The sequence below is a fragment of the Bidens hawaiensis genome, unplaced genomic scaffold (genome assembly GCF_021521415.1).
Source record: "Bidens hawaiensis isolate Kalapana, Puna unplaced genomic scaffold, B.hawaiensis_p1.1 tig00031945_1, whole genome shotgun sequence".
In the NCBI taxonomy this organism is placed as follows: Eukaryota; Viridiplantae; Streptophyta; class Magnoliopsida; order Asterales; family Asteraceae; genus Bidens; species Bidens hawaiensis.
The window spans coordinates 123,268-137,031 of record NW_027495404.1 but is presented as its reverse complement, the minus strand read 5'-3'; the positions used below and the strand labels follow the sequence as shown (position 1 = coordinate 137,031).

The window sequence follows — 13,764 nt, the reverse complement described above, 5'->3', positions numbered from 1 at the left end:
TTTCATGTATACACTAATAGATTATTCTTGTCATTCTAAAAAAAGGGGGGAAAAGATATTTACAATGATTACATGATATATGAGAATTAAAGGTATGAAAACTTTTGACTATTAACTTAATAGATCTTATTAGATTAATATTTTAATAATAATAATTTAATATTTATTTACTATTTTCCCTCTTTTTAATAAATAATGGAGTAATGTATATCAATGTCCACATATTCCCAACCCCAAAAATACAAAATAGAAGTTTGTACACAGGGCCAAGTGTAACCATATTTGCCACCAAAACTCTTTAACGGCAAAATTGAAATCGGTTTTTATATATATTTGTTTTCCGGCAACAAACAAGAGGTAGTTCAAACGGAAAATGACGATTACTCTCTCAACTCACTCTATGGTCACTCGTACACACCTATCTCCTGTTACTAATTCTCCACATAATAATAACTATACTACTTCAACAAGTAATATTAATATTAATATTAATAATAGTAAACTCACTCTGTTTCCGTCCGCCAACAAACTCCTCCTTACTTCTCAATCACATGCTCGCCGCTCTGTCTCGGCCGCTGTTTCCAGCTCTGCGGGCAAGTTTTACACTTCTCTTTTTGTATTCATACACTAATGTTTAATGCTTATGTAAATTGGACTGTTAATTATTCAGGGAACTGCTCAAACTTCGGTTGAAACCGGAAGTTTGTTGGAGAGAGTAGAGGTGTTTGATTTGAATGGGAATTCGGTTTTGATTTCCGATTTGTGGAAGGATCGGAAGGCTGTTGTTGCATTTGCTCGTCATTTCGGGTATGCATATATCATATATGTCTTCTTATTGAATTATTGTTCTCTTTGGTTAAGGAAATGTGGTGTCCTGATTAATATGCACGTTGAACTGCAGATGTGTCCTTTGTCGGAAACGAGCTGATATGCTTGCTGCTAAGAAGGTATGCAGCCTGTTTAAAATAAAATCTAACTTTTTCATTCTAGAAATGATAGACTTAAGAGTTGTTGGACTACTTGATGTATCAGGATAGGATGGATGCTGCAGGTGTGGCAACTTGTCTTGATCGGCCCCGGTAGTGTTGATCAGGTTAGTTGTGTGTCTTGATCATCTTGAATTTTTCTTCAAGATTATTTTTAGTATGGTTGCCAGTTTTATTTGGGTTGTATATTATCTTAAGGAACGGGTCAAACAAGAAGATAGCCTCCTAAACTGTTGTGTTCAAATATTAAGATTAGCATTGTAAAATATCTTTGTTTTTTCGTCATAATTAGTGGTTTAGCACATTAATTGTTTAAAGCTTTCAATAAATGGACAAAAAATCCTTGTTAAAACTCAATCCGACCCGTTACACAGCCAACCCAATCCATTCCGGTTTCTCATTTTCTATATTCTAATGGAAAAAGGAATTTAAATATGCTAAGTTCATGAAACATGTTATTCTTGTATTAGTTTCTTTACATTATTTTTATTGATTATGTATATATTCGGCGTGTATTATTGATCTTGTGCAGGCTAGAACTTTCTCTGAGCAATCAAAATTTAAAGGAGGTATATTTTCAAGTTAGATGATATGCTACCCATCTGACTCTACCTTTACTTCAATATATGGATAATTTTAGCTTACCTTATAGCACAACTGACAAGTACTTGTTGCTTGTTGCAGAAGTATATGCAGATCCTAGTTATGCATCATATAAGGCACTAAACTTTGTTTCTGGAGTCACAACTACATTTACACCTGGGGTATGTATGCCATATGTTAAACTTCTTGAATTTTGTTGCCAAATTTTACAGTTTTTAAGTTATCATATGAAAACTACAGGCAGCTTTGAAGATTATAGAAGCATACATGGAAGGCTACCGACAGAATTGGGAGCTTTCCTTTGAGAAAGATACACGTACTAGAGGTGGCTGGTATGTATGCTTATTATCTAAATTGTTTTTGTAACCGATATTCAAGATGTTAATATCATACTGTGAAAACATAAAGTGCTGCAGTTGATGTTTGATTGGTTATGTTGTCAGGCAACAAGGTGGAATCATAGTTGCAGGTCCAGGAATAAGCAACATCTCATACATTCACAGGGTGAGTCTGTGGTCTTGTTGGATTAATAATATTCCCATATTTCTTGTTCTTACAATATTATTTTTGTGTTTTAATGATTAACACTGGACAAGGAAGCAGGTGATGATCCTAATGTAGAAGAGATACTGAAAGCTTGTTGCTCGTGAGGTTGTAAATATATACAATGATCTATGCTACGCTTTGTGTCGATAAATTTCATCATAGATTTTTACAAAATGCATGTGAATTTTATTTATACTCAATAAATTGAATGACATAGAGCAGTGTTACTGTTACAAGTTTACAACATATAAGTACACACTTTTCTTCCAATATTATTATCTACAAAATAAATGCGGGTATGAACGGGTTACTTGTCTTCTATTCTCTCATTCCACTTTTTCTGTAACCAACGGTTCAAGGATCTTCTTGTGACCTTCAACCTATGCAAAACTGTCGGTCTTCTGTTTGGTGATTTTGACAATTTGGCTCCTTTTAGGGTTTCATGTAAATCAGGCTGTGAATTAAAAGGATTCTCCACACTGATTCTTATATCGGCTGGGATTTTAGGTCCTAACGACAGAACCTCCAGCCCGAGATTATCTTTTAAAAGTTTAATTATAGCATCTTTTACATCATATTCATTTTCATCTACAACTGTACCAACCTCCTGGACTCCCAAGATTATGAACATGTCATCTCTCATAAATTGTCCTGAAACAAACACATGTTTAGGCATAACAGTTCATAATAGTAACACGTAAAAATGTATGGATTATTAAAGAAATTAATTTTTACCAGGATGGTAATTCTCTTTTATCATTCTCAAAACGGCTAGGACAACAATACGTGCTTCAACCTGTTGAATACATAGTGTTAGATAATATCTATCCACCAATCGTGATCATAATGCAAGTATATTCAACTTAATTATGAATCACCTTCGTCAGGTCTCGAAGATCAACAGCTATAGATTGGGTACCCTTCTACAAATGTGATGCAACTTTCTCAAGAAGTAAACTGTGGGGCCCACCCAGATCTCTTCTGCTGGTAATTTTAAGCTGGCCTTGTGACCATTGGTTATCTTGTATTATCCCTTCACACCATTCCTCTATCAGTTCCTTGAGATAGTAATCATTCGGTTTGAACCTACACAATTGAAAAAAATATATATGTATACGCATTTCAGTAAAACACACAGCAGTGCAGCACAGCACAGCACAAGGCTTATGTGAAATTTGACACTTACCCTGATTTGCGCATGTCTTGATAGATAGAAAGACATTGTTGAACTTCTATTAGGGATCCGTATCTGGTACGGGCCCTGAGAAGTGTGTTATATGTCACCTGAAATTCAATAAACACTTTAGTATTTTATATAATTAGACCTATAAACATATAAACTTTGATTGTACTTGACAGAAATATAACTTAAAGCATATTGTGAGAAGTCGTTTTCCTCACCATATTTGGTTGTATTTGATATCTCTTCATCTCTGCAAATAATGAAAATGCCAAGTTCAACTCCCTTTGTTTTACACAAACCTGTAGACAAAAGTCATTTGTAATCAGAGTCAGTTAGAACCTGCTAAATTTTTTAACTTTTTCACATACACTAAACACTCAATAAGTAAAAAAAAATTGAACCTTAATAGCTGCTGTATATGCAATAACATCAGGCGGAACACCAGACTCACGCATGGTTTTCAAAACCTGCACTGAAGGGACAAAAGTTGTTAACAGGTTATATGGTGTGGATTTCTGCCTATAAATCTGGTGACAGTTGATAGAGCTTAAATTCAGTTCAAATATTACTTGAAAGCCACTATGTCTCTTACCTGTACAGCATTCTTAACATCTCCAGAGCCACCATAAACACCAATCAGAGTTGACCAGCTTATATGATTAGGGCTAAGTCCAACCGTCTCCATCTCATCCATTAACGCTTTTGCAAGAAAGTGATCGGTGCCACAAGCTTTCATCAACACATTATATGTCGAAACAGTAGGTTTAAAAGGAACATTAATAGCAGTTTGTGAACCACCAAGTGTCAAACTTCTGTTGGTCATCTGAAACGAATTGTTTTTCCAATTCTGAAACAAACGGAAAGCTCTATCATACTGTAAAGCCTTAACACAGGCATGAAGGAGGACGTTGCAGCACTGTGAATTCGGCATGCAACCGGCAGAAAGCATTTCTTCAAATAATACAAACGCTTGATCTACTAAACCAGATTTGGCGCATGCACTGATTAGTGATGACCATGTAACTATATTTGGAGTGACACCGGCTTCAACCATTTTGTCTTTTATTCCCAGTGCCATTTGCCACATTCTTGCATCTGTAAATACCTGAGATTTGAAAGAATATTATTTCATAAATACAAGATACTGACTGTAAACATGTATCTGGTACCTTAATCATTGTGCTGTATGTGAAGACATCTAACTTTAATGAACCTTTTGATTCAAAATACTCGACTTCCTTATAAATTTCTTGGGCCAAATCAAGTCTAGCAGCAAGGGAGCATGATTTCAGAAGGATATTATATGATGCGATGTCTGGAGCAATACCTAGATTCTGAATTAGTCAAAATGTTAACAAAGTCCAGTCAGAGCTGAATCGAGACAAAACAAAAATAGTTGCAAAAGGGTGTGAGGACGAGAATATTACTTGCATATGCTTGTAGATATTCATTGTGTAGGTCAAGTCGAAGGCATTTACATTCATAAGACTGTTGAATACATACAAATTTGGGTTGACTTTTTGAGCACTTAACTCCTGCAGCAAATTCGCAAAAATGATATAATATAAGTGACCTCGTGATCAATCAAAAAAGTCCTTGATGCCTAAATATGCGACACAAAGAAGAATTAACGATAATATTTCTAATGTGAAATACTAACAAATGGGAACATGTATAAATTTAATCATTGACGCCTAATGTACTTAAACCACATGCTTGATGGTAGCAGGCAGTAAAAGTTTATTGAAATCGTTTAGACATTTAGTCAACTGTCAACATACAATCGTCCAAATTTTACATGAACTACAATTCAGAATTTATATTGAATTATGATCATACCTCATAAATGGTTCTAGATTGCAAATGGTCATGACAAAGACCACATACATCTATGATTGTGCGGTAAGCATACATATTTACACATCCCAGTTTCTGTTTGGATGCTTCGAAAACAGTCAGTGCCGAATCCATATCAACCCGCTTTCCAAATTCAAGTATTGCAGTACAGAATACTTCATCAAAGCGGGTACAAATACTTGCATACCTGCATAACAAAGAAGGTTATTAGAAACTATCTGTTAGTTAATCTTGAATAAAAAGAATAAATTGAATAAATCATGGGTCAATAAAGAGTAATTCTAGGAGGAGTGATCCTAGGAGCAAGATTAGGTTCTGTTATTATTTAGTCTTTATGGCTGAATATTTTGTGTCTTATTTTTAGCAAATTTCCTTTCTTAGTTACCCAGCCTACCTAATATAAAAGGGGCAGTCCTGCAGCATTGTAATCAACACAAACACAAACACAAAAATACTTTTGTTTGCTTTCTTTCAAGCAATAAGAATCGGGCTGTCTGTTTTGTTTTCTCTTGTTCTTGATTTGTGGTTTTGATCCAATTGTCTTCAATTGGTATCAGAGCACCAGGTTAAGAGTGTTCAGTTGCTTGAAGGCTCAGTCTTTTTCGACGGACAGAAGAAGAGAGTATCTCAGAAAGCAACAGAAAAGGCATGGCAAATCCAGCAAACCAAGGAGGACCAAGAGAAGCAATCCATGGAGGACCAAGAGAGCATACCTTGTCATTGCAATGCCCGATTTTGACTCCCTCAAACTACACTATCTGGGCTGTCAAAATCAAGGCTATTTTCAATGTACATGGTGTTTGGGAAGCAATCGAACCAAGGGCTGGAGTCGAGGTTGATCCGAAGAAAAACAGCCTTGCGATTGCATACTTGTATCAAGCAATCCCAGAAGAACTAGTTTTGCAGCTTGCTCATCTTGAGCAGGCAAAACAAGTTTGGGATGCTTTGAAGGCAAGATTCATCGGAGCTGAACGAGTTCAACAAGCCCGTTTGGGGCTGTTAGAAACAGAGTTCGAGGCATTGAAGATGAAGGAAAGTGAATCAATAGAAGACTTTGCTGGAAAATTAGGAGAAATCGTATCTAAAACAAACAGCCTTGGAGGGGAGATGGAAGAAAAGAAACTAGTTCGCAAGTTTCTTGGGGCTGTTCCTGATCGGTTTCTACCAATCGTAGCCTCAATCGAACAATTTGCTGATCTGGATACTATGTTATTCCAGGAAGCAATCGGGAGATTGAGAGCCTATGAAGAAAGAATAAAATCAAGTACTAAAGGTGGCGACCAACTCCTATTATCCTATGAAGATTGGCAGAACAGAAACCGCGATCAAAAGGGTTCTGGTCGGGGACGTGGGTCTGCTGGAAGGAGTAATAGAGGCCAAGGGAGAGGCAGAGGTCGATCATCTTCGAATGGTGCGAAAGCTGAAGAACGACAGCATTCAAAGGGGAGGGATAGATCAAACTTGAAATGCTTCCGATGTGATGGGAAGGGCCATTTCTCGTCTGATTGTCCCACAAAACGAAGAGATGAGGCAGCAAATCTTGTACAAGAAGATGGACCAGCACTGTTGATGACAGTTCATTCAGAAAGCAAGAAGGAATTTGTTTTTCTAAATGAAGATAAAGTGATTCCACAGCGGTATGATCAAGAATCAAAGGAAGACCACACATGGTTCCTTGACAATGGTGCAAGCAACCACATGACGGGTAATCGTGCAATCTTTTCCAAACTCAATTTCAACACGGTTGGAAATGTTCGATTTGGAGATGGTTCATACGTGAACATAGAAGGAAAAGGAATGATTATCTTAGCATGCAAGAATGGTGAACAAAAGATTCTTGAAGATGTCTATTACATACCTTATCTAAGAAGTAATATTCTTAGTTTGGGCCAATTTACAGAAATTGGATATTCGGTTCTCATGAAAGATGAGTACTTATGGATGCGAGATGCAGAGGGGAGACTCATCATGAAGGTGCTAAGGTCTTCAAACCGGCTGTACAAGATTGATTTGAAGGTGGCAGATCCGGTTTGTTTGCTGTCAAATTTGAAGGACGAGGTTTGGGTATGGCATGCCCGACTCGGGCATCTCAATTTTGACGCCATAAAGCTGTTAGAAAACAAGAATATGGCAATAGGAGTTCCAAAGATTGAGCACCCAAAACAGGTATGTGATTCTTGTCTTATTGGGAAACAAACTGGAACCCCTTTTCCTAATCAAACAAGTAATCAAGCCAAGAAGCCTCTTGAGCTAATTTATGCAGATGTGTGTGGTCCAATCTCTCCCTCCACAAAAGGTGGAAACCGGTATATGTTTCTAATCGTTGATGATTATAGCCGGTTCATGTGGGCTTATTTGATCAAGACAAAAGATGAAGTCTTTGAATGTTTTAAGAGATTCAAGAATCAAATGGAATTGGAGCTTGAAACAAAAGTTAAGAATTTGAGAACGGATAATGGTGGTGAGTTCGTTTCTCGTGCCTTTGAAGACTTTTGTAATCAAGAGGGGATCACACATCAATTCTCCGCACCATACTCACCACAACAAAATGGTGTGGTGGAGCGTAGAAATAGATCCATTTTGGAGATGACACGGACTATCTTGAAGGCTATGGAACTTCCACAAGATTTATGGGGAGAAGGAATAAGGCACTCTCTCTATATCCTAAATCGAGTTCCTACAAGAGCTTTAAAGGACAAGACACCGTATGAAACTTTAAAGGGCCGAAAACCAAACCTAGATCAACTCAGAATTTTTGGGTGTGTATGTTATGCAAAAATAATGACTACACATCTGAAAAAGCTGGATGATAGAAGCCGAAGACTAGTGCATCTTGGTGTTCAACCAAACACTAAGGCATATCGACTTCTAGATCCAACAACAAATAAGATCTTGGTGAGTAGAGATGTGGTGTTTGAAGAAGATACAAAGTGGGATTGGTCAGAATCATCAAGCAACAGTGCACCAGAAGTTACAGAATTTATTGTGCACACTGATTCTGAAACAGAAGACTTCTCATACTTTGATGCATCTACGGCTGACCTAAACCAGCCATTGGATGATCAGAGTCATGAAGAAAACAATTCTTTTGTTGATTCTTCAACTGGGTCAGATTCCAGCAGCCCCATGATGGCAGTAACAGGTAGAGGACCTATCCTACCAAGGGAACCAACTGATAGTGAAGGCGTGGGAGACCCATCTATGGCTGAAGATGAGGTGTTTGATGACACTCCAATTCGGGGTTATAGATCTATTGGTGAAACTTATGAAAACAGCAACATAAATTTACTCCTAATGGAAAATGAACCCAGAAACTACAATGAAGCTGCAAATAAAAAGGAATGGGAAGTAGCAATGCAGCAAGAATTGAAGTCGATTGAGAAGAATGACACGTGGAAGTTGACTGATCTACCACAAGGTCATAAACCCATCGGTTTGAAATGGGTATTCAAAGTAAAACAAGATGCAAATGGAGCAGTTACAAAACACAAAGCACGCCTGGTCGCAAAGGGGTATGTACAACAGTATGGGGTCGATTTCGAGGAGGTGTTTGCACCGGTTGCAAGAATGGAGACCGTGAGATTGATCCTCGCATTGGCAGCCTACTTTGGGTGGGAAGTACATCATTTGGATGTAAAATCTGCATTCCTCCATGGAGAATTAAAGGAGGAGGTGTATGTAACCCAACCGGAAGGCTTTGTGAAGAAAGGAAAAGAAAACCAAGTCTACAAACTAAGGAAGGCACTCTACGGTTTGAGACAAGCTCCTCGAGCATGGAACACACGCCTAGATAACACCTTAAAGTTGTTGGGTTTCATAAGGTGTAAACATGAGCATGCTGTGTACAAAAGGGTGACAAACAAACAATTGTTAATTGTGGGAGTGTACGTAGACGACATGATTGTCACCGGGGGGAGACAATCAGATATAGCAACTTTCAAGAAGGAAATGGAAGGCCGTTTTGAAATGAGTGATCTAGGATTACTCCAATATTACCTTGGCATCGAGGTAAGCCAAGGAAGTTGTGGCATATCTATAAAACAAGCTGGGTACGCTCGCAAACTACTGAATCTAGCAGGACTTGCAGATTGCAATGCAACAAAGTTTCCTATGGAGCCTGGTTTGAAGCTGTCAAAGAAAGATGTTGGAGCTGAAGTTGATGCAACCGAGTATAGGAAACTGGTGGGGAGTCTTCGGTACTTAACCCACACCAGACCAGACTTGAGCTACTCAGTTGGGTTCGTAAGTCGTTTCATGCAATCGCCACAACAAACACATATGCAAGCTGTCAAACACATTTTAAGATATGTTAAAGGGTCGACTGAACTTGGGATACACTATCCTAAGAATGGCAGCAAGGAAATTCTCGGCTTTAGTGACAGCAGTCACATGACCGATCTAGATGATGGTAAGAGCACAACAGGCCTTGTTTTCTTTTTCAATAATGCACCGGTAGCATGGAACTCTCAGAAACAGAACACTGTAGCTTTATCCTCGTGTGAAGCTGAATTTATGGCAGCCGCTACCGCAACTTGCCAAGCACTTTGGTTGAGAGGCTTACTTGCTGAGATAACAGGCTGGAAGGAAGAAATGGTGACCATGAAAGTTGATAACCAATCCGCCATAGCACTTATGAAGAATCCGGTGTTTTACGGAAGGAGCAAACACATTAACACGCGCTACCATTTCATACGGGAGTGCATTGAGAAAGAGGAGATAAAGGTTGAACACATCAGTGGGAAGTTGCAGAAGGCAGACATTCTTACAAAAGCTTTGCCAAGGCAACAATTTGCTGAAATGAAAGAGCTGTTGGGAATGAAGATTATTCAAGATTAAAGGGGAGATTGTTAGTTAATCTTGAATAAAAAGAATAAATTGAATAAATCATGGGTCAATAAAGAGTAATTCTAGGAGGAGTGATCCTAGGAGCAAGATTAGGTTCTGTTATTATTTAGTCTTTATGGCTGAATATTTTGTGTCTTATTTTTAGCAAATTTCCTTTCTTAGTTACCTAGCCTACCTAATATAAAAGGGGCAGTCCTGCAGCATTGTAATCAACACAAACACAAACACAAAAATACTTTTGTTTGCTTTCTTTCAAGCAATAAGAATCGGGCTGTCTGTTTTGTTTTCTCTTGTTCTTGATTTGTGGTTTTGATCCAATTGTCTTCACTATCTACTTCTGTGAAGACTGATTTACATCCGGTCATTGTAAAGAAAAAGAAAGCATACCTTATGGTTGCTTGTGGATTCCTTTTACTGACACAGTTTCTAATAACCTCTCTTGGTTCCACTGCATCTTCAATAGTTAGACCAAATCCTGAACCAATAATGAAAACCCCTTAACATATTGTGTATAACTAAACAACTATTTATAGGCGTACAATTCAGATTATTACAAAGGAAACCTAACTAAATCATATCTTCAAACTATGACACTGATATAACGATGAGCCCTAACTAATACATATTCTCTAGTAATTGAGTTGAAAGAATAAGCGAAATGAGTTCCCTATAGCTACCAAAACCTACTTTTGTATTAATTAAACTTGGAAGAACTAACTGCCATTGTGTCAACCTGAAGAATTCCTAGAAGTATATAATCTATTAATGTTTTAATTAATTTCAGATGCATCTATTTCAACTAGGGGTGAGCATAAAACCGAATAAACCGAACCGAAACCGGATTAACTGAAAAAACCCGAACTGAAACATTAACCGATGGTTGATTTTTTATTTTTTGAATAACAGGTTTTTTAGTTCGGTTTCGGTTAACCACTTTTCAATAACCAAAAATAACACCAAACTGAACCGATTAACCAATACTTTTATCCGTAACAATAATCTTCTTCTAACGATATTATGTTCCAAATTCCAAAACTTCAAATGATATATATCCAACTTTCTTTGACCATTGTATTCTTGATCTTAGATATTTCATTCCATTAATAACATATATTAATTCGTTTCGAGTGACAGTGACTTTAAATTGCATTTATTCTCTTATACAGTGGCTTTGACAGCAATCTCTTCACTAATTTGTATAATCAAATTGTTTATAATGTTCATGGTTTCTATTTTAGTAAAACTTTTAACAAAGGTCAACAAAAATTTAGTCCTAATTAACCGAACCGAAAACCGCTAATAAGTAATAACCGATTGCTTTTTAATAACCGAAGTCTTCGGTTATGATTTCAGTTATTGTCATTAACCGAACCGAACAGTACACACCCCTAATTTCAACCGCAACAAAAATTAATGTCAGGAAATTTTACCAGCCAATGTTTCCATCAAATCAACAACCTCATCCACACCGCCCGATTTCAAACCCCGTCTACATACCCGACCAACCGCGTCCACAACCGACCGATCCAACACCACCGCATCCACCGCCCGACCGATCCCCAGCTTCCGAAACCCAGTCAAAACCCCAACCAATCTATCAACTCCCTCACTATTCCCAACCACACCCAAAACCCCCTTCAAAACCATCTCATACTCCAACAATGCGGCAAACTCACCCGCATTCACACCGCCACTAGAACTAACAACAGTTTCCACAATCATGAACACGTCATCAAACCTGGCGTCTTCAGCAAGCTTGGAGGCTAATTCGGCGTAGTAGTTGATCTGGGTGTGGGTGTTTTTACGCTGTGGGCCCCATTTGAAGGTGGAGAATAGAGGTGGACGGTGGGTTTTGGTGGGTGGTGGTGGTTTTGGGTGTTTGGGTGGTGGTTTAGTGTGTTTAGGGAGTGGTGGTGGAGTGGATATGGAGGAGGTAGTTATGGTGAGAGTGAGAGTGGTGGTGGTTTTCATATTCCGGTTAACCGGCGGGTTATACGGTTAGTGGATGATGATTTTGAAAGGCTTTCATTTCATATTATTTCATTGGTTGGTTGGGGTTGAGGATTGTATTTGAAAGGTAGGTGTTGGTGGGATAGTGGGATAGTATGATCATATGAATATCTTCATCCTACCCAACGCGTAACATTCGTCATTTTTCGGTTTAACTTGCATTTGTATTTATATCAAAAATCTGATTCGTTTTGATCTTTCGGATTCGTCGTTATTAATAAAATATTGAATTTTATGTTCATTTATGTTTCACAAATGTCGGGTCAAGAAAACATCATTTTCGGTACGTTAAAACACCTATTTATGATGAAAATCGACTTAAAACAAACTTAAAGGACTAATTGTGTCAAATAACTCTTGTTAGTTTGACCATTTATAACCAATGAAATGCAAGTTACCTTTTATGTGTAAACCATACTTTTCCCACTATAAAAACAAGCCTCATGCATCCATTTTGGTTGCTCATTCTTCGCCAAATTCTCTCAATCTAAGATCCAAGTATTCTTTCTTCAAGTTCTTAATAGTTTAACTTCTCAAGGTCAAGCTAATACTAATCTTTATTTCTAACTAATTCTTGTTACTTAAAGCTTGAGGTTGCAACATATATATAATATACACCCCTTGTTTCCTTCGGCTTTCACTTCTCCGGTCACGGTTGGTTGAAGTGTTATGCTACAAGGCAAGGCTACATGAAGGACTATTGCCTTTAAAAAAAACATGAATGACTATTATAGTCCTTGATATATACTTAACTTATGCTTTAAATTTGTTTATGCTCATCAATATTGTTTAGTCATTACTTACTTTTAGTTTCTAAATCATTTTTAATAGTTCAATGGTATTGGGTATGTGGTCACCATTTTCGGTTTCATCCCGAGTCAATAGCCGAAACCAAAACCGAACTTTTGTTTAAATACTTTATTGTTAACATATTGTATGAAATATTTGAGTATTATTATTTTTAAATTTATTTTAATGAATTCTATGGTATTGGATATGTAGCCACCATTTTCGGTTTCATTTCGAGTCAAAATCCGAACCAAAACCGAACACTTGTTTAAATACTTTATATTTAAAATGATTTATTACAAGTATGAATTGTGTATTATAATTTCTAAGTTCATTTTAATAAGTTCTATGGTATTAGGTATGTGGCAACCATACTCGGTTGTATTCCGAGTCAATGAATGAACCAAGACCAAACTAAACCGAGTTCACCGAATCTCATATTTTCTCTAAAACTATTTTATAAACTAATTTTAAATTGTTTTTCTCAAAACACTTAGTATATTGGATCTAACTTGATCTTATAACAAGTTTGGACCGGCAAAACCAAACACTCGCTTAACGGGCGTCGAGGTTCTTCTTAATAGAACTACACACTTGGTTAAGTTTCTTTTGATTTCATTGAGTTATATCATAACATTTTGGAACCTCGGCTTCGAGCTTGACCAATTATCAAGACTCGAACTGACAAATCCGAACACTCGTAAAGTCACGTTTTGGTATCTATTTAACTTTGCAACATTACAATTATACCCAAATATTTACTTAATAAATGTTAAGTAAAAACTAATAAATAGGATACCGAGACCCAACTTCGAGTAAACTTACTTTTCAAAAATCATTACTTTAATTCCTTATGTGATTACATTTTAGCCTTCAAACTTAAATTATTTATGTTACATGTCAAGTTATTTTACTTTAAAGCTTTCAAAACCATCTACTAACTCA

At 37.1% G+C, this 13,764-nt stretch overlaps 1 protein-coding gene and 1 pseudogene across 3 annotated transcripts; one reads left to right on the top strand and one right to left on the bottom strand.

The window, feature by feature from the left end:
* Window positions 1-363: 363 nt before the first annotated feature.
* On the top strand, window positions 364-2,239 carry LOC143582768 (thioredoxin-like protein AAED1, chloroplastic; annotated as a pseudogene). The gene is made up of 9 exons (XR_013144040.1): window positions 364-594; window positions 673-807; window positions 902-947; window positions 1,033-1,093; window positions 1,519-1,555; window positions 1,671-1,750; window positions 1,830-1,921; window positions 2,033-2,092; window positions 2,179-2,239. The product of XR_013144040.1 is annotated as a thioredoxin-like protein AAED1, chloroplastic (transcript).
* A 59-nt stretch (window positions 2,240-2,298) lies between these two features.
* LOC143582767 (pentatricopeptide repeat-containing protein At5g02830, chloroplastic-like) lies at window positions 2,299-12,127 on the bottom strand. 2 transcript variants are annotated; one of them, XM_077065255.1, is made up of 12 exons: window positions 11,451-12,127; window positions 10,408-10,495; window positions 5,158-5,362; window positions 4,746-4,853; window positions 4,488-4,652; window positions 3,911-4,423; window positions 3,720-3,785; window positions 3,537-3,617; window positions 3,322-3,419; window positions 3,014-3,221; window positions 2,871-2,931; window positions 2,299-2,786 (listed from the first exon to the last, which is right to left on the bottom strand). In XM_077065255.1, the coding sequence occupies exons 1-10, from the start codon at window positions 11,989-11,991 to the stop codon at window positions 3,059-3,061; spliced, it is 2,028 nt and encodes a 675-aa protein (XP_076921370.1). In that variant the 5' UTR covers window positions 11,992-12,127; the 3' UTR covers window positions 2,299-2,786; window positions 2,871-2,931; window positions 3,014-3,058. The 2 variants fall into 2 exon arrangements, with proteins under 2 accessions (XP_076921370.1, XP_076921371.1); XM_077065256.1 differs by lacking the exons at window positions 2,299-2,786; window positions 2,871-2,931; window positions 3,014-3,221; window positions 3,322-3,419 and having other exon boundaries at window positions 3,538-3,617; window positions 3,720-3,790.
* Window positions 12,128-13,764: the final 1,637 nt, after the last annotated feature.